This window comes from Bubalus bubalis, chromosome 5 (genome assembly GCF_019923935.1).
Source record: "Bubalus bubalis isolate 160015118507 breed Murrah chromosome 5, NDDB_SH_1, whole genome shotgun sequence".
Classification (NCBI taxonomy): Eukaryota; Metazoa; Chordata; class Mammalia; order Artiodactyla; family Bovidae; genus Bubalus; species Bubalus bubalis.
Genome location: NC_059161.1, coordinates 811,824 through 837,261, shown reverse-complemented (window position 1 = coordinate 837,261; position 25,438 = coordinate 811,824). Strand labels below are relative to the sequence as shown.

The 25,438-nt window shown below is 52.3% G+C and overlaps 1 protein-coding gene across 27 annotated transcripts in view; it reads right to left on the bottom strand.

Moving 5' to 3' along the window:
• PPP1R12B (protein phosphatase 1 regulatory subunit 12B) overlaps positions 1-25,438 on the bottom strand; it is a 171,140-nt gene that overhangs the window by 52,244 nt on the left and 93,458 nt on the right. For 11 of the 27 annotated variants that reach the window (XM_025285256.3, XM_025285259.3, XM_044942599.2 and 8 more), the window contains 5 exons: positions 16,176-16,266; positions 5,626-5,829; positions 3,495-3,684; positions 3,298-3,410; positions 2,536-2,577 (listed from right to left, as the gene is read on the bottom strand). In XM_025285256.3, the coding sequence (XP_025141041.3) occupies positions 2,536-2,577; positions 3,298-3,410; positions 3,495-3,684; positions 5,626-5,829; positions 16,176-16,266 (640 nt within the window). The other 16 variants (XM_025285267.3, XM_025285268.3, XM_025285271.3 and 13 more) reach the window with 14 other exon arrangements.

The following is a 25,438-nucleotide window of genomic DNA, read 5'->3' as shown; positions in this document are numbered from 1 at the left end:
GCAAAGCTTCTGAGCCTGGAAGCCCTCCACACCCCACCGCTAAGCCTCTTCATGAGGCTTCATCTGTGTCCCTAAGTAGGGACGGGGAACCACAGGGGCCGTGAGGTCGGCCCCGCACAGTCACAGAGGCTCCTGACGTGGGCCGGGGCCACCTGGAGCGCGCTCGCTCCCCGGGTGCTCCACTGGCCCAGGACTCAGAGCTCCCTCTGTGAGGCAAGGCCCCTCACTCAGGCTTTCTCTAACTTCCTCCCAGCTCCAAGGTGCCCACGTCTGGGAGGCGGGCAGCTTCCCCGCACGGACGTGGATTCCCTGCCAAGTCACCTGCCTCCCGCCTGGCCTCCTCAGGCACGGCTCTTCTTGCTCACCACGGCTCCGAGACACGTGTGCCCTCTAGTGATGAACTCAACCACACGTTGGAACTGGCCTGGGGATCGGGAAACAAGAACAGAGAGACCAAACAGCGTAAACAGAACAAAGGCAGGCCGAAGGCTCAAGCGAGAAAAGATGCAGCGCCTGCAGGGCCCTGAGCACACAGCCCGCCCCGGGCCCAGGGGGCAGCCGCCTCCCTCGCGTCAAACCCAGACTCGGTTCGGCCTCACTTCCAAGATGAAGACAGGCGAGGACTTCTGGGAGGGCACCCGCCTCCCGCGGACAGCCGTGCAGACCTGCTCCCAGCACTGCGCCAAGGGGCTGCTGAGACGCGACCCCTGCATCACCTGCGGTCTCACCACCTCGTGGCTTTTCCAGACGGCCGGGGTTTGCCTCAATGGGTGCACCACGTGGGGCCTGGATGCATTCCTGTGTCACCCCACAGAAGCGCACGGGGCCTCTCCTCTCACCCAGAATTGAGAGCACCTAGGGCCGTTCCAGTCGTAAATCGTACCCGGACATGCATGTCAGCGCCACTTCTCTAGCTGAGCTACACGACAGGAAACAGACGCCCACGACATCAACACAGATTAGGGTTAGACAACAAAGCTTTTCTAACCAGGCTCTAGTCTCTGAGAGGAGGAGAGACATCCACACACATTTGGGATCATTCTAGCTCTCCCCTGACTGGGGATGGACTCCCAGGGTCCATGGGGACCGGACCCACTGCCCTGGGGGCCGGTGGACCCCGGCATCACACCTGCCCAGTTGAACAGGCAGCCGGAGAAGAGCTCACCAGGGCCAGGCTGGCGTCGGGGCACGGGCTCACCGCACACCCTGCCCTCCTAAGCCCACACTCGGCATCCCCGCCTGGTGCCCCGGCACCAAGGAGCCCAGAAACGCGGATACTGCAGCCTCCCCGCAGGGACGCAGCCTAAGCCTCCCCGCTGGGCTCCTGTGTGGAGCTGCCCACCTCGACGCCCCTCCACACGCGGTGGCCATGTCCAAGCTCTGCATTCACACTCGGGCTCTCCCGTTAGGTGTCAGTCACAGCTTACTCTGTCTCCCAAAGCCCTGGTGACCCCCAGGAACGAGGTCACGGTCACGGGCACACACCTTGCCCTGGGGGCCTCCTCGGGCATCTGTGCCCACACCGCCCCCCAGCCCTCCCCTGTGAGCCAGCTGCAGCCCTGCCCCCACGAGGCGGCTGCACCCGTCTCAGTGGTCCCGACGGCACCGCCTCTATAGGCCACTCCTGACCATTCTGGGTCTCGACCCCAATTCAGGCAGGTCAACGACAGCAGAGCATTCCTACTTCCTCTCTAAAAATGAACTAGCCATTGACTGTCAGGATGAGTTATTGTATATGTTCTGATAACATACTGTCACATAACCTAGGGTAGAAAAAAGGCCATCTATTTAGTAATTTCCAATAGAAATGCACATATTCTCTCAATTCATTTGGTCAAAGCCAGACCAATCCCTTCCTTCTGGAGAAACAGCAGGAGGACGTCCCCGCGGTGCAGTGGTCAGGACTTGGTGCGTCACTTGGTGGCCCGGGTTCCAGCCTTGGTCGGGCAGAGAAGACCCCCCAACCCTAACCCCGGGAGCCACGCAGCACAGCCAAGAAAACAAAAAGCCCAAAGGAAGAAAAAGGAAAGACGCAGGGTGCTGCTCAGGAGCATGGAGCCGCTGCTCGCAAGCCACCCCCAGGCAGGCGAGGGCGCCAGGCGGGCAGGCCTGGGAGCTGCACAGGCCAGAGCGAAACCTCCTTTCAAGAGGCAAGTGTAAGTGACTTCCGACGGTCTCCACCCCGCCCTCTGCTTCTCTCTGCCAGGGTGCAGAGGATGCTGATACATGAGAAACCGCATTACTGCACTTTTCTTCCCAAGATTTCAAAGGACTTCACACACTCCAACAGCACAAGAGAGAGGAGACAGAGTTGGAAATCGAGTTAAGAGCCTGGCCGGAGGCGCAGGAAACCTCAAGCAGGAACACGGGCCCGGCGCACCACCTAAGGAGACGGGACGCGGGTGAGCAGGCGGCGCAGCCCAGGGCAGCGTCCCCTGACCCCAGACCCAAGCCTGCACGCAGCCTGCTCCTCTGTTAGATGGGCAGATGCAGGCAGGGCGGCCCCACAGGGCAGCCTCACCGCGGGTCACTTACCCACGCTTTCTTCACCTCTTCCGGGACTTCCGTTTCATCTTCCTGGAAAGGCAGGCGGAAGAAAAACAAGCAGTCACGGTCACAGACAGAGCTGGTGGCACCAGTCAGCCCCGTCAGCACGCGCCTGGGCAGGGAGGGCTGGCGGCCAGGGGGCCATCGCTGCGGCCTCAGAAGCGCCTCGGAGCGCCTCCTGCAGCCCGAGCTGACACCCCGGTGGGAAGAGAACTGAGCTCCCATGGCGACCGGACGCTCACACCCACCGCTTCTAACAGTGACCACCATCGCCTCTCTTCCAGCCTCAGAGAAGCGGCCATCTAGTTCCCAACGCCTGACCCCGGCCGCTCGGTCCGTAAACGTCAGGCGCGGGCTGAGCCAGCAGGAGAGGCCAGCGGGGCGCAGATGCACGGAGCCCTGTCCTCGCTCGGAGCCAAAGTCATGCTGTGTCGCGTCACCCGCTCCTTCTTGTCCTTCGGAAGGGTAACCCTGAGTCAGACGACACTCTGAGAGCCCCGGGGGCGGCTCCCTCCGCAGGGCTTGTGCGCTGGCTCTGCCTGCACCCGCCGCGCCCTTGCCCCCTGCCCGTGCGCTTGGCACTGCCCTGGGTGCCAAGCCAGAGCCTCCCAGATGAGCCACGCCCCTGCGGTCTGTCTTTCCCGTGACGCGTCCTGACACGCAGCGCCCGCAGCGCCGGGTGGGACTCTCTTGCACCCACACAGGACAGCGGGCGGCACACACGACGCCTGGCACAGACGGGCCACTTACGTCCTTTGTCCAGAAGTTGATGCCCGTGCCCCGCCGGCGCTCCCGGGGCCGCCTCCTCTCGCGGACGGACAGCCTGCCGGAGGACTGGTCGCCCGGCTCTGCTTCTTCGCCCTCTGTTCAGGGAGGAGACAAGGCTTGGAGCTCAGGAGCCCGGGGCACGCGCACTGGAGGCCTGTGCTTCCCGAAGCCCAACGTACCGTTTTTGTCCATGTCCCGCGTCCCGGCAGTGCCTGTGGGGGGCTCTGAGCTCTCTGAGTCGGGGGCGGAGGACCCACCCGTCCGGAGCAGGTAGGAGCTGGTGTAGAGCGAGGGTCTCGGAGCAGATGGGGACGCTGGCGCTGTGGGCTGCTCGGGCTGAGCTGGACACTGCAGGGGATGATACACGGGCTAGAACAACCCATAGGACGAGACGTCGGGGGTCAAGTCCAATGAAAGCGTAGGGACAGTAGGTTTATTAAAAATGGGCTTTTCTACATTAAGAGGCTTATGAGCACTTAACCAGCCAGAAAGGAAACAGGTCTGAACGCCTACTCTGACGACACTGCCGGGTGACAGCAGCCCAGGAAGTTCCTCCTAAACTGACGGAAGGGCGCTGGAAGCACCGGCTGGAAGCACCGGCTTGCTAACACAACTCCTTTGATTCTACAAAGCAAACAGGAAGGATGCTGGCCTTTCAAATTGGGGCATGGAAAGGCAGGGTGTATGTGGGAAAATAAGCTCAGGATAGGAAAAAACAATGTAAGAGTCATCTAAAAACAGATCAAATCTGGACCTTCTGCCAATTTATGAGCCTTCTATCAACTTGACATAACTAGGCTTGCTGACACTAAAAACCCCACTTTCTGGGACTTCCCTGGCAGCTGGCGTCAAGATGCACTCCCACTGCAAGGGGTGTGGGCGTGATCTTGGGCTGGGCACCCCAAGATCCTGCATGTGCACCCCCACCCCCAAAATAAAAGTAAAAAAAAGTTCTTCTTTGAACTTTTTTTTCCTTGAGAGTTAGGACAGAACTCGACAATACACCTTAGCATTTATTTGTTGAAGATGCAGAGATAAATTCTCACTACATGCAGAGATTGTCTGATTTTCTGTTTATAAGTTATAGAGACAGAAGCAATAAGATACAGTCAGCTTGGGAGTCTGACAGGATGTGGCTCAAATTCTAGCTTCGGCACAAATGAGCCGCGTGACCTAAGAAGGCGACTCGAGTTCTGAGTCTCCACTTCCTCCTTCGTAAAACAGGGAAAACAAGCTCTTCCTCAGAGAGGCCTGGGAGGACTGGATGAGATACCGTATGCTACGTGCTTAGAATGGAACCTTGTACGTAGCAAGTACTCAAAAAACATTGGCTGATAAAACAGATCAAATAAACAACAGAACCGTGGCTCCTAAAGAGCAGGAAGACTTCTCTTCCTGCAACCATGGTCACCATAAAATTTATCGTCCCAACAGGGGCATTTCTGGGCGTGAAAAGGAATGGTATTGACAATCACCCCGAGACAAAAGTTATCGCTGGACGTCTTCAGTGAACCAGGAACACGCTCACTCTAAACAGGACCCGACACCTCTGACTGCGCTGGCCCTAAAGGGGCGCGGCGCACGGCAGGACGCCCGCGGCAGCGCAGGAGAGGCCGTGGGCTGCGGCTCAGCGCCTCGCCACCTCGTCTTCCAAATCCCTCACTGGTGTCTGGCCGCGCCGTGCGGCGATGGGATCACAGCCCCCAGCCAAGGCTGAAGCTGGGCCCTGCAGGGATAGCGCAGCCTACTATCTGCTGGGCTGCCAGGGAACCCGTCGGGCTCTCCTGAGTCACGGAGATGCCAAGCAAAGTGCTGAACACCCCACAGCCTCAGTGCAAGAAGGACTAGTATTTATCTCACAGGGCTGCGCTGAGGACTGAACAGTTTCATATATGTGAAACAGCTAACGCAGTGCCAGGCATAAACAATAATAAACGCTTCTATTTCTACCTGCGTTCTATTATATCGAGACCTTTCTTTTCAGAACTGAAAGATGCTCACGTGCGTTAACCAGGCTCGTGGTGGCAGTCATCTCACGGGGCACACGCACAGGAAGTGTGCTGCAGCCTAACCTGCCCATCACGTCTCAGTGAGACTGGAAACAAGCACGTTAGCTAACTCCCAAGGAAACAACGTATCACTTAAGGACAACATCTTCTGAATTCTTTCAGTTACACAGGCCCGCAAACCGCAGATGGACGTAAACAGGCTTCCTGAGAGGTGTCCACTGCAGAGCAGCAAGCACTGACTCCCCGTGAGCAAGAGCCCCCCGGCCGCCCCCCAGACCCTGCTCTCCACGCCGGCGCTCACCTCTCCCTCGGGGCTCCGGCCCCAGGGCTGGCAGCTCTTCCCGGCTTCCTGGGTGGGGGCTGCCACAGGCTCGTGCTTCCGGGGGCCGCCCTCAAGCGCTCCGGGACCCACGGGCTTCAGGCTGGGCTGCTCCTGAGCCTGACGCTCTACCCTCGACCGGCTGAACGTCCTCTCTGCTTCCTGAAGGTCCGTGAGGGTGACGCCCTGGGAAGACACCAGACAGGCAGAGGTTGCACCCTAACCACGGACACCTCCGCGTGAACGAGCAGGGAAGCTCCTCAAAGGTCCAATGGTGCCAAGTTCCAAACAGCTCCCAACAGGTGTGAGGCCGTCTGCAGCTGATACACACCGGACACAAACACCTGGGTGTGCAGAGGCCCCGGGCCTGGTCCAGGCGCACCGCAAACGCAGCCCTCCAGCGTCGCTGCTCGAGCTCCACAAACACCTGCTGCCGCGTCCACACCCATGCACTCATGGCTCCTCGGGGCCCTCCCGACCTTAAAGAGCACGTGGGCACCAGCTGAGCCTGCCCTGCAGATCCCAAGAAAGCCGGAGTTGACTCACAGAAAGAGCCAGGCTCAACACAGTGAAACGTCAGGCAGGCTAGGACAACCACCAAACCCCAAACTGCATCCACACAAACACACACACAGCTGACCGCAAGGGGACGGCCAGGATGGTGGAGCAGGAGACCTGGAGCACGGCCCTCCAGGGCCCTCCAGAGTGACCACTGCGAGGGGATGGGCGGGACAGTGGAGCAGGAGACCCGGAGCACGGCCCTCCAGGGCTCTCCAGAATGACCACTGTGACGGGGCTGGCCAGGAAGGGTCTGCCACAGCTAAGGAGAGAGAAGCGGGCACCGCAAGATGGCAGGACGGGTGGCCCACCCGTGGCAGAGCGACTAACCACGGAGGTCGCCTCCAGGCAGCGAGGGGCTGAGGGGTGCCCCAGCTGGGGTCCTGTGCCAAGGAGGGCGAGCCCCCAGAATGCAGGGCTTTGAGGCCAGTGGGGCTCCCTCGGGGAGTCCCCGAGGGCTGTGAGGAGCAGAGACTCTGCTCCTGCAGGCACACACGGAGCTTCACACACCCCACAACCCAGGGCGGAAGCAGGGACTTTAAAAGAGCCAGATCGGACCCACCGGCTGACCGGAGTGTCCCTGAGAAGGCAGGCCATGACACTGGGGACAAGACACTGGCAGCAGCCACACTGGGAGCTGGTCCCGCCCCAAGGACGCCGCTGCAGGCCAGCGCCACGGTGGGACCCTCCCTCTAGCCCAGTACCTGCGACACCTGGCCCCCAGCAACACACACAGCATGGGAGGCCTCAGGCCCAGCAACCAAGCAGGCAGGGACGTGCACCTGCACCCCTCCCCAGCAGACAGGCTGTCTGATGAGTCCTTGAGCCCATGACGGCCCCCAGACAGCCAGCCCCTCACACCAGCACAGGCGCTGGATGGGGACACAGGGACCTGCGTCCGTGGACCCTGGAGCCCAGGTCCACCCACCAGCGGGCAGACTCCAGACCCAGACACGCCTGGGGCCCGGCCCTGTCCACGAGCAGCCTGAGCCAGCCTCGAGACCAGCCTCACACACCAGTGGGTGGACACCAGCCCCAGGACAACCGCAGGCCACTGCCTGCCGTGGGCTGACCCGGTCCACCTCCTGCAGGCTGGCAGCAGCCCTGGGATTTCCTGCACTGACTCCCTCACCAGTCACCAGCAGCAGCCCCGGGGCCCCAGAGCCCACACAGGGGCACCCCTAGAGCATGGGGCGCTGCTGACCACAGTGGGGTGTACCGCTGGCATGCACAGGACACTTCCTACTAAAGGCCACTTCTCCAAGATCGGGAAACAGAACCAACCTGCTAGACACGCAGAAATAAAAACAGCAAGTTAGGCAAAGTGAAGCAACAGAACATGTTCTAAATGAAGGAACAAGAAAAAACTCCAAAAAACAACTAGAAACAGGCGATCTCCCTGAGAAAAAGATCCAGGCGATAACTGTGAAGGTGACCAAAGAACTCAAAAAAGAGTGGGGAGGCTTTAACAGACAGTCAGAAAATACAAAGAACGACCAGAGGTGAAAACCAACATTAAAATGGAAATGCACTAGAAGGAATCAAGAGGCGACCAAGTGACACAGAGGAAGGGACCAGTGACCGAAGAGAGAGTGGTGGCCGGTACACTGAACAGAACAAGGAGAAAGTGCACGTAAATAAACGGGGCAGGTGACCTCAGGACAACATCAGATGCACCAACATTCACGCTACAGGAATCCCAGCAGGAGAACGAGAGAAGGGGCCACAGAACATATCTGAAGCCATAACAGCTGGAAACTTCCCTAACCTGGGAAGAGAAACAGACATCTGGGTCCAGGAAACACTGGGTCCTAATCAAGAATAACCCAAAGAGGATTATACCAAGACACCTCGGAATTAAATCGGCAGAAGTTAGAGATGAAGAGAGAACATTAAAAGCACCAACGGAAAAGCAACAAGCTATAAACAAGGGAACTGCCCTATAGTCATCAGCTGACTTTTCAGCAAAAACTCGGCAAGACAGAAGGAAGAGGCATGCTATATTTAAAGCAATGAGAAGGAAAGGCCTGCAATCAAGAATACCCTCCTCAGCGAGGCTCTCCTTTGGGCTGGATGAAGAAAGCACAAGTTTTATACACAAGCAAAAGCTAAGAGAGTTCAGCACCACAAAACCAGCTTTACAAGAAATGTTAAAGGGATTTCTCTAAGCAAAAGACAGGAAAAAGGTGACAACTAGAAACATGAACATTACAAAAGGAAGACTCTCGCTGGAAAGGCAAATACGCAGGAAAGGAAGTATCGATAACTCAACCAAGTACAAAGCTAGTGGGCCCTGGCGGCTCAGATGGCAAAGAATCCACCTGCAATCTGGGAGACCTGGGTTTGATCCCTGCAGACAGGTTAAAAGAACAACTAGTAAAATCAACTATATCCACAATAAGCAGTTAAGGGATAGACAAAATGAAAGGATGTAAAATATGATGTCAAAAACAGCAATCTTGGAGGGGAAAGAATGAAAAATGCAGGGTTATTAAAATCTTTTTTGAAATTAGAGCGATCAGCAACTTGAAATTATCACATATATATGTATATATACTGCTATATACAAACCGCATGGTAATTACAAACCAGGAAACTATGATAGACGCACACACGAAACAGGGAAAGACATCCAAACACAACACTGAAGACAGCCATCAAATCACGAGGGCCAAGAACAAGAGAGGAAATGAACGAAAGAACCACAAAAGAGAGAGAACAAGAACAACAGGAGAGGAGATGAAGGAAAGAACCACAGAAGCAATCTCAGAACAGTAAGAATGACAGCAGGCACAGACAGAGCACTAAGCACTTTAGATGTAAGCGGGTTAAATGCTCCAGTCAGAAGACAGAGTGGCTGACTACACTCTGATACAAAAACAAGACCCGTACATACATATATTGCCGACAAGAGACACACTTCAGACCTAAAGATACACAGCCCGAAAGCAAGGGGAACGAAAAAAGGTATTTGATGCAAACGGAAATCCAAACAAAGTCAGGAAGCAGTACTTATGCCAGAAAAATATACTTTAAAATAAAGAGTATTGCAAGAGACAAAAAGGGAAAGGACATAATGATCAAGGGGTGACTCCAAAAAGAAGACACAACAATTATATATGCACCGAACATAGGAGCACCTAAATGAGTAAGGAAAACGATAAAAGACATAAAGGGAGAAACCAACAGCAACATAACAGGAGGGGACCTCAACCCACTCACACCAACGGACAGACGACCCGCACGGAGCATCAGGACAGGGACACTGACCACATGTCACGTCAGACCAGATGAACGTAATCCACTCAAAAGCAGCAGACACATATTCTTTCCAAATGCATATTCTCCAGGATAGATTTGTACTACTTAACACAAGTCACAGTAGATTTAATAAAGCTGGAATCACATCAAGCATCTATTACAACCACAAGGCTATGAGACTAGAATTCAACTACAAAAAAGAAAAAACCCTGCAAAACCCACAAACACACGGGGGCTAAACAAGGTGCTACTGAACAGCTGATGGATCACGGAAGAGGCCAGAAGCGAGCGCAGAGCGCACCCGGAGGCCGACGAGACGGAGGCACAGCGCCCCGAGACCTTCGGACGCTGCAAAGCCAGTTCTAAGAGGGGTGTTTGTAGCAGTACAGGCCTACCTCAGGATACACAGAAAACCTCACACAACCTAACCTTGACCAAAGGAATTAGAAAAAGAGGAATAAACAAAATCCACAGTTAGCAGACAGCAAGGAGATCAAAGCAGTCAATCCTAGAGGAAATCAACCCTGAATATTCATTGGAGGGACTGATGCTGAAGCTCCAATACTTTGGCCACCTGATGCCAAGAGCCGACTGATTGGAAAGACCCTGGTGCTGGGAAAGATTGAAGGTGGGAGAAGAAGGCAACAGAGGATGAGACGGTTGGATGGCATCACCGACTCAATGCGCACGAATCTGGGCAAACTCCTGTAGATAGTGAAGGACAGGGAAGCCTGTCCATCCATGGGGTTGCAGAAAGTTGGACATGAGTTGGTGATTGAACAACGACAACAAAGTCAGCAGAAGAAGCATAATGACCAGAGTAGGAACAGATCAAACAGGGACCAAAAGTAACTGGAAAGATCAATGAAATCAACCTAGTTCCTTCAAAGGATAAAAAAAATTGACAAACCTTTAGCCAGACTCATCCAAAAAAAAGAGAGCTCAAATCAACAGTCAGAAAAGAAGTTACGACTGACACTACAGAAATAAAGACAGGCAGAGGGTGCTATGGCAACTGTATGCCTGTAAGAACCACCACCTAGAGAAATGGACACATGTCTAGAAATGACAATCTAAACCAGGAAGATAAAAAATATGGACCAATTAACAGCAATGAAACCGAGTCAGTAATAACAATGAGAGCTCCCCACAAACAGAGGTCCAAGACCAAACACTTTTACAAGTGAATCTACAAAACATTTAGAGAAGAGAGAACACCTGTCCTGAAATGCTTCCAAAAAACTGAAGAGTAAGGAACGCTGCTGAACTCGTTCTCTGAGGCCAGCATCACCTCGCTACCAAAACCAGACAGATACAACACACAAAAAGAAAATTATAGGCTGAAATCCCTGATGAACATAGATGTAAAAACTGTCAATTAAATACGAGCAAACCAAATCCCATAAACATTAAAAATAAGATCAAACACCATGATCCCTCTTCATGGACCACAGCTTGCTGTGGCGAAGGGGCTTGTGCAATTCAATGAAGCTATGAAGCCCTGCAAGGCCACCCAAGACAGACCAGTCTCAGTGGAGAGTTCTGACAAAACATGGTCCACTGGAGAAGGAAATGGCAGCCCACTCCAGTATTCTTGCCTGGAAAACCCATGGACAGTAAGAAAAGGCAAAAAAATATGATTCTGGAAGATGAGCCCCCAGGTCGAAAGTGTCCAGCGTGCTACTGGGCAAGAGCAGAGGGCGCTACCAAAAGCTCTGAGAATGAAGGGGCGGGGCTGCTCCCGGCTGCACAGAGGGCGGGGCTGCTCACGACTGCACAGAGGGCGGGGCTGCTCACGGTTACACAGAGGGCGGGGCTGCTCACGGCTGCACAGAGGGCGGGGCTGCTCCCGGTTACACAGTGGGCGGGGCTGCTCACGGTTGCACAGAGGGCGGGGCTGCTCACGGCTGCACAGAGGGCGGGGCTGCTCACGGTTACACAGAGGGCGGGGCTGCTCACGGCTGCACAGAGGGCGGGGCTGCTCACGGTTACACAGAGGGCGGGGCTGCTCACGGTTACACAGAGGGCGGGGCTGCTCACGACTGCACAGAGGGCGGGGCTGCTCACGGTTGCACAGAGGGCGGGGCTGCTCACGGTTGCACAGAGGGCGGGGCTGCTCACGACTGCACAGAGGGCGGGCTGCTCACAGTTACACAGTGGGCGGGGCTGCTCATGGTTGCACAGTGGGCGGGGCTGCTCACGACTGCACAGTAGCGGGACGAACAGATGCAAGGGGCCAGACCTGAGAAGGCGTCTGAGGAACTGTGGATGGAGGTTGGTAAGACTGTACGGGAAGCAGTGACCAAAACCTACCCAAAGAAAAAGAAACACGAGAAGGCAATGTGGTTGTCTGAGGAGGCCTACAAATATCTGAGAAGTGGAAAGCAAGGGAGAAAGGGAAAGACAGCCCCACCTGAATGCAGAGTCCCAGAGAAGAGCAAGGAGAGATAAGAAAGCCCTTTAAACAAACAGTGCAGAGAGACAGAAGAAAATAGCAAAATGGGAAAGACTAGAGACCTCTTCAGGAAAGCTGGAGATGTCACGGAACACTTCACACAAGGTCAGGCTCAGTAAAGGACAGAAATGGGAGGCCCTGCCAGAAGAAGCAGAGATTAAAGGGGGCAAGAAGTGACTGAAAAACTAGACAAGAAAGGTCTCAATGACACGGATAACCATGATGGTTGGCCACCCGCCTAGTCAGACATCCTCGAGTGTGAAGTCAATTGGCCCTTAGGAAGCATCACTACGAACAAAGCTAGTGGAGGTGACGGGATTCCAACTGAGCTCTTTCAAATCCTAAAAGATGACACTATGAAAGTGCTGCACTCAATACGCCAGCAAATATGGAAAACTCAGCAGTGGCCACAGGACTGGAAAAGGGCAGTTTTCATTCCGATCCCAAAGAAAGGCAAGGCCAAAGAATGCTCAAACTACCATACAATTGCACTCATTTCACATGCTAGTGAGATAATGCTCAAAATCCTTCAAGCTAGGCTTCAACAGTACATGAACAGAGAATTTCCAGATGTACAAGCTGGGTTTAGAAAAGGCAGAGGAACCAGAGATCAAATTGCCAACATCTGCTGGATCACAGAGAAAGCAAGGGAATTTCAGAAAAACATCTACTTCTGCTTCATTGACTACACCAAAGCCTCTGACTGTGTGAATCACAACAAACTGTGGAAAATTCTTCAAGAGATGAGAGTTCCAGATCACCTTACCTGACTCCTGAGAAATCCGTAAGCAGGTCAAAAAGCAACAGAACTAGAGATGGAACAGCTGGCTGGTTCCAAACTGGGAAAGGAGTACATCAAGACTGTATATTATCACCCTGCTTATTTAACTTGTATGCTGAGTACATCATGTGAAATGCTGGGCTGGATGAATCACAAGTTGGAATGAAGATTGCTGGGAGAAGGTATCAGTAATCTCAGATATGCAGATGACACCATTTTAATGGCAGAAAGTGAGGAGCAAGCAAAGAGCCTCTTGATGAAGGTGAAAGAAGAGAGTGAAAAAGCTGGCTTAAAATTCAACAATCAAAAAACTAAGTTCATGGCATCTGGTTCCATCACTTCATGGCAAAGAGAAGGGGAAAAGGCAGAAACAGTGTCAGATTCTATTTTCTGGACTCCAAAGTCTCTGTAGCGTGCAGTGACTGCAGCCATGAAATTCAAAGATGCTTGATCCTTGGAAGGAAAGTTATGACAAACCCAGTCAGTGTATTAAAAAAGCAGAGATATCAGTTTGCCAACAAAGGTCCACAGTCAAAGCTACAGTTTTTCCAGTAGTCATGAGAGAGTTGGACCATAAAGGAGGCTGAGCGCCAAAGAATTGATGCTTTTGAACCGTGGTGCTGGAGAAGCCTCTTGAGAGTCCGTTGGACTGCAAGGAGATCCAACCAGTCAATCCTAAAGGAAGTGAGATGGTTCGACAGAATCGCCGACTCAGTGAACATGAATTTGAGACAGGGGAAGACAGAGGGGCCAGGTGGTGCTGCAGTCCCTGGATCACAAAAATCTGGACTCAGAGACTGGACAACAACAACTAGTAATACCGTGATCAAGTGGGGCTTATCCCAGGCACATAAGGATGACTTAGTGTCTACATATCAATCAATGGGACAGACACCACATTAACAAATTGAAGAATAAAAACCATATGATCATCTCTGTAGAGACACAAAAAAGCTTTCGACAAAATTCAACATCCATTTATGATATAAAAACAATTCTCCAGAGAGTGGGGATAGAGAAAACACACCTCAATAATAAAGGCTACACATGAGAAGCCTCGAGCGAACACCATGCTCAACAGTGGAGTTCTGAAAGCATTTCGTCTACGATCAGGAACAAGACAAGGATGCCCAGTCTTGCCACTTTTATTCAACACAGTACTGGAAGTCCTAGTTATAGGAATCAGACAAGAAAAAGAAATAAAAGGAATCCACACTGGAAAAGAATAAGTAAAACTGTCCGTGTGTGTGGATAACATGATCCTATACACGGAAAATCTCAACGATGCCACCTAAAAGCCACCAGAGCTCATGGATTCGGTAAAGGCACAGGGTATAAAATTAATGAGAAGTAAGACAGAAACATGGAAAAGGCAGTGGCAGCGCACTCCAGTGTTCTTGCCTGGAGAATCCCACGGGCAGAGGAGCCTGGCGGGCTACAGTCCACAGCGTCACAGAGTCGGACACGACTGAGGGACTAAGCAACAGGACAGAAACATACAATCCAGCCCATTCTACTTCTGGGTCTGTATCTAAAGATGTAAAAGCAGGGACTTTAGAGTTAGTTGCACGTCATGTTCACAGCAACACTGTTCACGGCCGCCAAACGGTGAGAGAGCAAGGCCAAGTGTCCATCAGGGGTGGCGGACGACCATGATGCGGTGTGGACGCACCATGGAACACTGTCCAGCCACACGAGGGGAGGAGACTGATGTGAGAGACACGAGGGACAGGCTGCCACCGACGGACAGCAGCTGCGACTCCACTCACACGGGTCACCTGGAGCCAAGGCCACAGGGGGAAGGCGCACCACGGGGGTGCTGGCAGCTGGGGGGACAAAGCAGTGTCCAGGGGGCTGAGAGGTTCAGTTTGGAAGAGGAAAGCAGTTCCAGAGATGGATGGCTGCAACAAAATGTGACTGTCTTTACTGCCAATGAACTGTTTGCTTAAAAAGGGCCAAATTATTAAGCTGCACGTTACAGATGTTCTTCCACAATAAACCCAAACTAACATGACAGCCAGTCTGGTCCTCTTGGGGTCACGTCCTCTGGGGGAACGGACCGCCGTCAAGCACGAGCAGTCACAGCTGTGACGGCCCCGGCTCAGGAGGGCGCCCGCCTGGCCCTCGGGGCCGCCGGTCCTTGGTCTTCCTGCTCGGCATCTTTAGCATCTGAAACTGCGGGGCTTCCCCGCCCCCTGGAAACGGCCTTCTCTCCCCTCTGGACCATCTCCTGTTGACTCACCACCACTGCCGGCCCGGCTCAGCCTCCTCTGCCTCCCTGACGCCCAACCACAGCCCTGTCCTTGTCCCTGCCACACGCCCACGGCCCAGCTCGGCCAAGGGACAGCTGCCCACGCGCCTCCAGGCTTCTGAGACCTCCCACCAGGTCTCGGCAACCTTTACGAGATATTCCTCACTGCAATGCCTCCCTTAGGGCTCTTTCCTTTTATAACATCACTGGTGAAACCCCGGCAGCACACACGCTGTCTCTGAGCATGCTCCCGGGGCTGCGCAGCATCTGCATTCAGCGTCAGGGACGCCCCCCACACCCTCGGGGTCGCTTCCCGTCCCCCCTCTCTCCAGCCCTGAGCAAACACTCATCTACTTTCTTTTCTCTGCCAGTTCTGGACACTTGCATACAAATGGAATCATGCCCCATTTCTTTCACCCAGCATAACTTTTTCTTAAGGTTCATCTCATTGTAGTATGTACATCTTTTAGGACTTCATTTATTTTTATTGCCAAACAACATTCATTGAATATGGAACACTGTTCATCCATTCATTGATCAACAGGAACTTGTGCGCTTTTCCCAGTTTTGCTAACTGCTTAACTCGCTCAGTCTGTGCAACAGCCCAGCTCGGGCCCCCCACCCACACCTGCTGGGACCCCCACCACCCACACCTGCTAGGGACCCCCACTACCCACACCTGCTGGGACTGCCGGGCACCCCGGCTCCACAGCGCTGACCGTGCTGCTCCTAAGGGTCCAGGGCTCAGCCCTACAGCCAACATGCACGCTCCACACGGAAGGTGGGTCTATGCAGCAAGTAAAGCCTAGCCAGAAGAGACACTGAAGGGGGGTTTCTGACTCCCGTGAATAATGCTGTTATAAAATCTGTGTAGGAGCTTCTCTGTGGACGCCTGCCTTTCTCTCTCGAGCGCACACCCAGGAGCAGCACGCAGGCCCTGTGGTAACTGTGGTGAGGACCGAGCTTCTCCTGTAGGAATGAAATGGGGCCTTAGCACAGTGAGATGATTAGGCTTAGGGAGGAAAGAGGAGAGACCTGCTCTGCTCCTGGAAGAACAGAAGCGAAAGCAGGTATGTGTAGCTATGAACTCATCTGATTCTGTGCAGTGTGAGGTTTAACACGAAAGCTTTCGTTGCCAGGGCTGCAGGGAGGACTCGGTGTGTCGTTTTTTAGCTGCTCCGGGGGACAGCAGACAGACAAAGGAGTCAAAGCACAGAGGCACTCACTTGGGTAGACCTTCGGGTCTGCCGAGCCTGTCTGGAGCGCGCCTTCCGTAAGGACTCTGCTTCCTCGTCCCGGACGGGAGTCAGATACGACCTGTGGGGAGAGGCACACCAGAGGTGAGGCCCCGGCACACGCGGACGCTCCCCACGTGGGCGGGCCCCGCGCACCAACACGGAGCCTGGCAGAGGCGGCCACAGAAGGCCACAACGGGGGATGACAGAAGCCAAGACTCCATCTGGACCTACTACCACGTGCAGAGCCACGTCCTAACTGTAACACGGGAGCCTTCCTTGCCCCCCCGCCCCATCCTCACGCGGCTCTTTTTCTGGCCTCATGCTCTGGTGCGAACCTCCAGAACAGGTGAAGAGCGGTGTGACCCACCGCCCGGCTCCCACCTTCAGAGCCGGCTTCCGGCCGAGACAGCAGACTCGGCTCCCCAGGTGCAGGCAGCTCCTCCCTCCCTGGAAGCAGGTGGGGTGTGTGTGTGTGTGGGGGTGTATGTGTGTGGGGTGTGTGTGTGGGTGGGGGTTGTGGGTGTGTGTGTGTGGGGTGTGTGTGTGTGGGGTGTGTGTGTGGGGGGTGTAGGTGTAGGTTGTGTGTGTGTGTCTGTGTGTGCGCGCGTGCGCATCAGCTAAGCCTTCAGCAAGGTGTAATCTTCTTGCTGGTGGGGGGTCTCGCCTCCATGCTGACGGCTGCGGGCCGAGCAGGGTGGTGGTTGCTGACAACTGCGGCCATTTCTTAAAATGAGACGGCAAAGTTTGCCTGATCGGCTCTTCCTTTCATAAAAAGCTTCTCCGTAGCCTGTCATGCTGTTTGACAACATCTCACCCACAGCAGAATTTCTTTCAAAACTGGAGTCAATCCTTTCAAATCCGGCCACTGCTTTATCAACTAAGTTTATGTAATAATCTAAATACTTTGTCACTTCGAAAGTCTCCACAGCATCTTCACCAGGAGTAGATTCCATTGCAAAAAAAAACTTTAAAAAATATTTTATTTTTTAAATTGAAGTACAGTTGATTTTCCAGTTGTCACGTATGGATGTGAGCGTTGGACTGTGAAGAAAGCTGAGCAACAAAGAATTGATGCTTTTGAACTGCGGTGTTGGAGAAGGCTCTTGAGAGTCCCTTGGACTTCAAGGAGATCCAACCAGTCCATCCTAAAGGAGATCAGTCCTGAATATTCATTGGAAGGACTGAAGCTGAAGCTCCAATACTTTGGTCACCTGATATGAAGCGTCGACTCATTGGAAAAGACCCTGATGCTGGGAAAGACTGAAGGCAGGAGGAGAAGGGGACCACAGAGGATGAAATGGCCGGATGGCATTACTGACTTGATGGACATGAGAGTCTGAGCAAGCTCCGGTGAAGGACAATGAAGGACAGGGCAGCCTGGCATGCTGTGGTCCACAGCGTCGCAGAGTCGCACACGACTGAGCGCCTGGACAACAATAGTTGATTTACAATGTTCTGTTAGTTTCAGGGGTACAGCAAGGTGATTCAGTTACACACATACCTACATCTATTCTTCTTCAGAGTCTGTCTCTTCAGGTTATTACAGTGCTGAGCACAATTCCCTGTGCGATACAGTAGGTCCTTACTGTTTATCCATTTTATGTGTAGTAGTAGTGTGTATATGTTAACCCCAAACTTCTAATTTACCACCCTTCTTTTCCTTCTAGTAACAGTAAGTTTGTTTTTATGTCTGTGACTATTTGTTTTATATGTAAGCTCATTTGTATCTTTTTTATAAAGACTCCACATATTAGTGATTTCACATGGTATTTGTCTTTTTCCGTCTGGCTAACTTCACTTACTGTAACATCTCTAGTTACATCCCTGTGGCTGCAAATGGCATCATCTCATTTCTTATGGCTGCGTTTTATTTCATGTATATATGTACCACACCGTCTTTATCCATTCATCTGCGGATGGACGCTTCTCATCCATAAGAAGCAAATGCTAACCCTTCAAGTTTTATCACGAGAGGCAGCAATTCTGTCCCAGCTTCAGGGTCCCCTTCTCAGCCTAGTTCTCCTGTGCAGCTCCTTCACCACTCAAGTCTTGGATCCCTTGAACTCATCCATGAGGGCTGGGATCTACTTCCTCCAAACTCCTGTTAAGGTGGATATTTTGATCTCTTCTCACGAGTCACAAACATTCTTGGTGAGTCTTCTCCAGAGGGTTTTCAACTGACTCTGCCCAGGTCATCAGAGGACTCACCGTCTGTGGCAGCTACAGCCTTATGAAATGTAGTTCTTAAACAACAGGCCAGAGAGTCAAGATCGCTCCCGGCCCCACAGGCTGCAGGACGGACGTGTTTTCAGGCATGAACTGCGTGAACCCCACGGTCCCCCTGCATCAGAGCTCCTGGGTGACACCCAGCGCACCGTCAGTCAGCAGCAATGTGTTGAACCTTTATTTTCTGAGCAGTAGGTCTGCGCGATGAACTTAAAACATCCAGTAAACTTTCTGTCAACGGAAGTGCTGTCCTCTAGGCTTTCTTGTCCCTTCACAGAGCACAGGCAGGGTAGACACCGCATAACTCTTCAGAGCCCTAGATTCTCGAAATGGTAAACGAGCACTGGTTTCAACCTAAAGTCGCTGCGACGGGCGCGCTAAGCGCGGCCAAGAGGAGCTACCCACATCCGAGGCCACGGGCAGAAGCCGGGAGGAACCCAGGGCGGCGGCCAAGAAGAGTTACCCCATGTCCGAGGTCACGGGGGGCGGCCGAGAGGAGATACCCTTTATTTTCTGAGCGTCTGAGGTCACGGGCGGCGACGAGAGGAGTTACCCCGCGTCCGAGGTCAGGGGTGGCGGCCAGAAGGAGATACCCCACGCCCTTAAGCCCAAGGCCAGGGGCGGCGGGCGGGAAGAGCTACCCCACACCCCCACGCCCGAGGCCAGGGGCATTGGCCGGGAGGACCAACCCCACGCCCGAGGCCAGGGGCAGTAGCTGGGAAGACCAAACCCACGCCGTGGCTTGGAGGGCCTAGAGGAGCTATCCCACGTTGAAGGTCAGGAAGGGCGGCAGTGAGGAGATACCCCTTGTCCAAGGTAAGGAGCATTGGCTGCACTTTGCTGGAGCAGCCGTGAAGAGATACCCCACGCCCAAGGTAAGAGAAACCCAAGTAAGGCAGTAGGTGTTGCAAGAGGGCATCAGAGGGCAGACACACTGAAACCATACTCACAGAAAACTAGTCAATCTAATCACACTAGGACCACAGCCTTGTCTAACTCAATGAAACTAAACCATGCCCGTGGGGCAACCCAAGATGGGCGGGTCATGGTGGAGAGATCTGACAGAATGTGGTCCACTGGAGAAGGGAATGGCAAACCACTTCAGCATTCTTGCCTTGAGAACTCCATGAACAGTATGAAAAGGCAAAATGATAGGATACTGAAAGAGGAACTCCCCAGGTCAGTAGATGCCCAATATGTTACTGGAGATCAGTGGAGAAGTAACTCCAGAAAGAATGAAGGGATGGAGCCAAAGCAAAAAGAATACCCAGCTGTGGATGTGACTGGTGATAGAAGCAAGGTCCGATGCCGTAAAGAGCAATATTGCATAGGAACCTGGAATGTCAGGTCCATGAATCAAGGCAAATTGGAAGTGGTCAAACAAGAGATGGCAAGAGTGAATGTCGACATTCTAGGAATCAGCGAACTCAAATGGACTGGAATGGGTGAATTTAACTCAGATGACCATTATATCTACTACTGCGGGCAAGAATCCCTCAGAAGAAATGGAGTGCCCATCATGGTCAACAAGAGAGTCCAAAATGCAGTACTTGGATGCAATCTCAAAAATGACAGAATGATCTCTGTTCGTTTCCAAGGCAAATCATTCAATATCACAGTAATCCAAGTCTATGCCCCAACCAGTAACGCTGAAGAAGCTGAATTTGAACGGTTTTATGAAGACCTACAAGACCTTTTAGAACTAACACCCAAAAAAGTTGTCCTTTTCATTATAGGGGACTGGAATGCAAAAGTAGGAAGTCAAGAAACACCTGGAGTAACAGGCAAATTTGGCCTTGGAATACAGAATGAAGCAGGGCAAAGACTAATAGAGTTTTGCCAAGAAAATGCACTGGTCATAACAAAAACCCTCTTCCAACAACACAAGGGAAGACTCTATACATGGACATCACCAGATGGTCAACACCGAAATCAGATTGATTATATTCTTTGCAGCCAAAGATGGAGAAGCTCTATACAGTCAGCAAAAACAAGACCAGGAGCTGACTGTGGCTCAGACCATGAACTCCTTATTGCCAAATTCAGACTGAAATTGAACAAAGTAGGGAAAACCACTAGACCATTCAGGTATGACCTAAATCAAATCCCTTATGATTATACAGTGGAAGTGAGAAATAGATTTAAGGGCCTAGATCTGATAGACAAGAGTGCCTGATGAGCTATGGAATAAGGTTCGTGACATTGTACAAGAGACAGGGATCAAGACCATCCCCATGGAAAAGAAATGCAAAAAAGCAAAATGGCTGTCTGGGGAGGCCTTACAAATAGCTGTGAAAAGAAGAGAAGCGAAAAGCAAAAGAGAAAAGGGAAGATAAAAGCATCTGAATGCAGAGTTCCAAAGAACAGCAAGAAGAGATAAGAAAGCCTTCTTCAGCATTCAATGCAAAGAAATAGTGGAAAACAACAGAATGGGAAAGACTAGAGATCTCTTCAAGAAAATCAGAGATACCAAAGGAACATTTCATGCAAAGATGGGCTCGATAAAGGACAGAAATGGTATGGACCTAACAGAAGCAGAAGATATTAAGAAGAGATGGCAAGAATACACAGAAGAACTGTACAAAAAAGATCTTCACGACCCAGATAATCACGATGGTGTGATCACTCACCTAGAGCCAGACATCCTGGAATGTGAAGTCAAGTGGGCCTTAGAAAGCATCACTACGAACAAAGCTAGTGGAGGTGATAGAATTCCAGTTGAGCTATTCCAAATCCTGAAAGATGATGCTGTGAAAAGTGCTGCACTCAATATGCCAGCAAATTTGGAAAACTCAGCAGTGGCCACAGGACTGGAAAAGGTCCGTTTTCATTCCAATCCCAAAGAAAGGCAATGCCAAAGAATGCTCAAACTACCGCACAATTGCACTTATTTCACATGCTAGTAAAGTAATGCTCAAAATTCTCCAAGCCAGGCTTCAGCAATACGTGAACTTCCTGATGTTCAAGCTGGTTTTAGAAAAGGCAGAGGAACCAGAGATCAAATTGCCAACATCCACTGGATCATGGAAAAAGCAAGAGAGTTCCAGAAAAGCATCTATTTCTGCTTTATTAACTATGCCAAAGCCTTTGACTGTGTGGATCACAATCAACTGTGGAAAATTCTGAAAGAGATGGGAATACCAGACGACCTGATCTGCCTCTTGAGAAATTTGTATGCAGGTCAGGAAGCAACAGTTAGAACCGGACATGGACCCACAGACTGGTTCCAAATAGGAAAAGGAGTACGTCAAGGCTGTATATTGTCACCCTGCTTATTTAACTTATATGCAGAGTACATCATGAGAAACGTTGGACTGGAAGAAACACAAGCTGGAATCAAGATTGCCGGGAGAAATATCAATAACCTCAGATATGCAGATGACACCACCCTTATGGCAGAAAGTGAAGAGGAACTAAAAAGCCTCTTGATGAAGGTGAAAGTGGAGAGTGAAAAAGTTGGCTTAAAGCTCAACATTCAGAAAACAAAGATCATGGTATTCGGTCCCATCACTTCATGGCAAATAGATGGAGAAACAGTGGAAACAGTGTCAGACTTTATTTTTCTGGGCTCCAAAATCACTGCAGATGGTAACTGCAGCCATGAAATTAAAAGATGCTTACTCCTTGGAAGGAAAGTTATGATCTACCTAGATAGCATATTCAAAAGCAGAGACATTACTTTGCCAACAAAGGTTCGTCTAGTCAAGGCTATGGTTTTTCCTGTGGTCATGTATGGATGTGAGAGTTGGACTGTGAAGAAGGCTGAGCGCCAAAGAATTGATGCTTTTGAACTGTGGTGTTGGAGAAGACTCTTGAGAGTCCCTTGGACTGCAAGGAGATCCAACCAGTCCATTCTGAAGGAGATCAGCCCTGGGTGTTCTTTGGAAGGACTGATGCTAAAGCTGAAACTCCAGTACTTTGGCCACCTCATGCAAAGAGCTGACTCATTGGAAAAGACCCTGATGCTGGGAGGGATTGGGGGCAGGAGGAGAAGGGGACAACAGAGGATGAGATGGCTGGATGGCATCACTGACTCGATGGACATGACTCTGAGTGAACTCTGGGAGTTGGTGGTGGACAGGGAGGCCTGGCATGCTGCGATTCATGGGGTCACAAAGAGTCGGACACGACTGAGCGACTGATCTGATCTGATCTGTAGCAACTGAAAGTCATTAGCCTGTAACAAGTGAGGCAGTCTGTCCTTTGAAGCCTGGAAGCCAGGCACTGACTCCTAACTCTGGAAGTCATGGATGGAGCCTTCTCCCAGCAGAAGCTGTTTCACCGACACTGAAATCCGTTTTTTAGTGCAGCCACGTTCATGAACGATCCTAGCTGCATCTTCTGGATGACTTGCTGCAGTTTCTACGGCAGCACCTGTTGCTTCACCTTATTGTATTATTCAGTCGCTAAGTCATGTTCCACTCTGTGCAACCCCATGGACTGCAGCCTGCCAGGCTCCTCTGTCCTCCACCATCTCCCGGAGTTTGCTCAAATCCATGTCCATTGAGTATGTGATGCCATCTAATCATCTCACCGTCTGCTGCCCCCTTCTCTTCTTGCCTTCAATCTTTCCCAGCATCAGGGTCTTTTCCAAAGAATTAGCTCTTCACATCAGGTGGCCAAAGTCAGCTTCAGTCCTTCTAATGAATATTCAGGGTTACACTTCAACGTTATTAAGATGGCGTCTCTCCTCAAACCTCATGACCCAACGTCTGCTAAGCTTCAAACTTTCCTTCCACAGCGTCCTCACCTGTCTGGCCGTCCCAGAACTGAAGAGAGCTTATCTGGACGAGGCTGTGACTAAAGGAAAGTTGTTTCTGTTTGATATTCTATCCAGACCACTCAGGCTTTCCCTCTATATATCAGCAATAAGGCTGCTTCACTTTCTAATCATCTACTGAAGCGGCACTCTGCATGTCCTTTAAGCGCCTTCCAGCTTGGCTGTCTGCTGCAAGAGGCCTAGCTTTAGGCCTGGCTTGGCTTTTGAAGTGCCTTCCTCACTGAGCACAATCATTTCTAGGTTTTGATTTAGACTGAGAGACGTGTACCTCTTCCTGTCCCTTGAATACTTAGGGACTCTGGTGGGGTTATCAGCCGGCCTGATTTCAGTACTGCTGTATCCCCAGGGAGAGGGATGCTCAAAGCAAGGGAGAGAGATGGGGGAACTGCTGGTCAGCGGAGCAGTGAAAAGCAGCATTTTTGATTGTTTGTGGTTTCATATAGGCGTGGCGTATAACACTCCAGACAATTACAACAGTATCCTCAAAGATCACTGATCACAGATATCATAATGAATACAGTAAGGAAAAGTTTAAAGCACTGTGAGAACAGCCAGCTGTGAAACAGAGACATGAAGCGGCCCAACGCCACTGGAGAAACAGTGCTGGTAGACGCACACCTCCAGGGCGGCCACCGAGCCTCACGGGGACCACACGGGGCCCGCACGCCTCGCGGGGTGGCCACCGAGCCTCACGGGGACCACACGGGGCCCGCACGCCTCACAGGGCGGCCACCGAGCCTCACGGGGACCACACGGGGCCCGCACGCCTCGTGGGGCGGCCACCGAGCCTCACGGGGACCACACGGGGCCCGCACGCCTCACAGGGCGGCCACCGAGCCTCACGGGGACCACACGGGGCCCGCACGCCTCACAGGGCGGCCACCGAGCCTCACGGGGACCACACGGGGCCCGCACGCCTCACAGGGCGGCCACTGAGCCTCATGGGGACCACACGGGGCCCGCATGCCTCACGGGGACCACACGGGGCCCGCACGCCTCACGGGGCGGCCACTGAGCCTCACGGGGACCACACGGGGCCCGCATGCCTCGCGGGGCGGCCACCGAGCCTCATGGGGGCTACTAGGGGCCCGCACGCCTCGCGGGGCGGCCACCGAGCCTCATGGGGGCCACACGGGGCCCGCACGCCTCACAGGGCGGCCACTGAGCCTCATGGGGACCACACGGGGCCCGCATGCCTCACGGGGACCACACGGGGCCCACACGCCTCGCGGGGCGGCCACCGAGCCTCACGGGGGCCACACGGGGCCCGGGAGCGATGCCGGGACTCAGTCACGCAGCTCTACTGTGTCTCCAGCAATGGCTCTCAGACTGTTGAGTCGCGGACGCTTTCACATTTTAAAAAGTGCTGAAGATCCCCAAACAGCCTCTGTTTATATGGGGGTATATCTATTAATATTAACCTTATTAGACATTAAAATCGAGAAATGAAACATGCATTTGTGAATTTATTAGAAAATGACAGCCCTATTACATGTTAATATCAATGTTATCTTTTATGAAAATAACTGCATGTTCTAAAACAAAATTTTAGTAAGAATGGTATTACTTTACATGTTTGTAAATTTCTTTAATGTTGCCTTAAAACAAGATAGCTGGATTTTCATACACATTTCTACATTCGATACGTGTAGTATTTTGTTTTAGCCAAAATATGCAAAAGTACCCAGTCCGGCAGAGATATGCAGTTGGAAAAGCAAGGAGTCTTGGAGCAGCCTTTTCAGGTAACGACAGTCCTCTGTAATCACACAGTCAGACGTAACTGACGCAAGTGGTGAGCTGAAGCTCGGCTGCCACGTGGAACCTGAAGCCATGCTAGCAGGGCTCTCGCGCCCGTTACGCTGGAGCCAGTCGTCTGTCTTGCACCTGGGCTGCAAAGCCTTACCCAGGCGTGGCTCTGGGGATACTGCTGCAGCCCCCCCAAATGCACACACATCTCATCATGCAACAGCAACTCTAAAAATCACATCCTTTAACAGTTTCCTTGACATCAGCCTTGGCAATGACTTTCTGACACCAAAAGCAAAATGGACACACGGGACTTCATCAAACTTCTTGCTTCTGCAAAGGAAACCAGCAACTGGACAAAAAGGCCTCCCACCGAACGGGAGGAAATATCGCAAGCCATATAGCTGATTCGGGGTTAACAGCCAAACTGAAGAACTCACACAACTCAGCAGAAAACAAACAGTCCGATTAAAAAAATGGGCAAAGGATCTGAACAGAC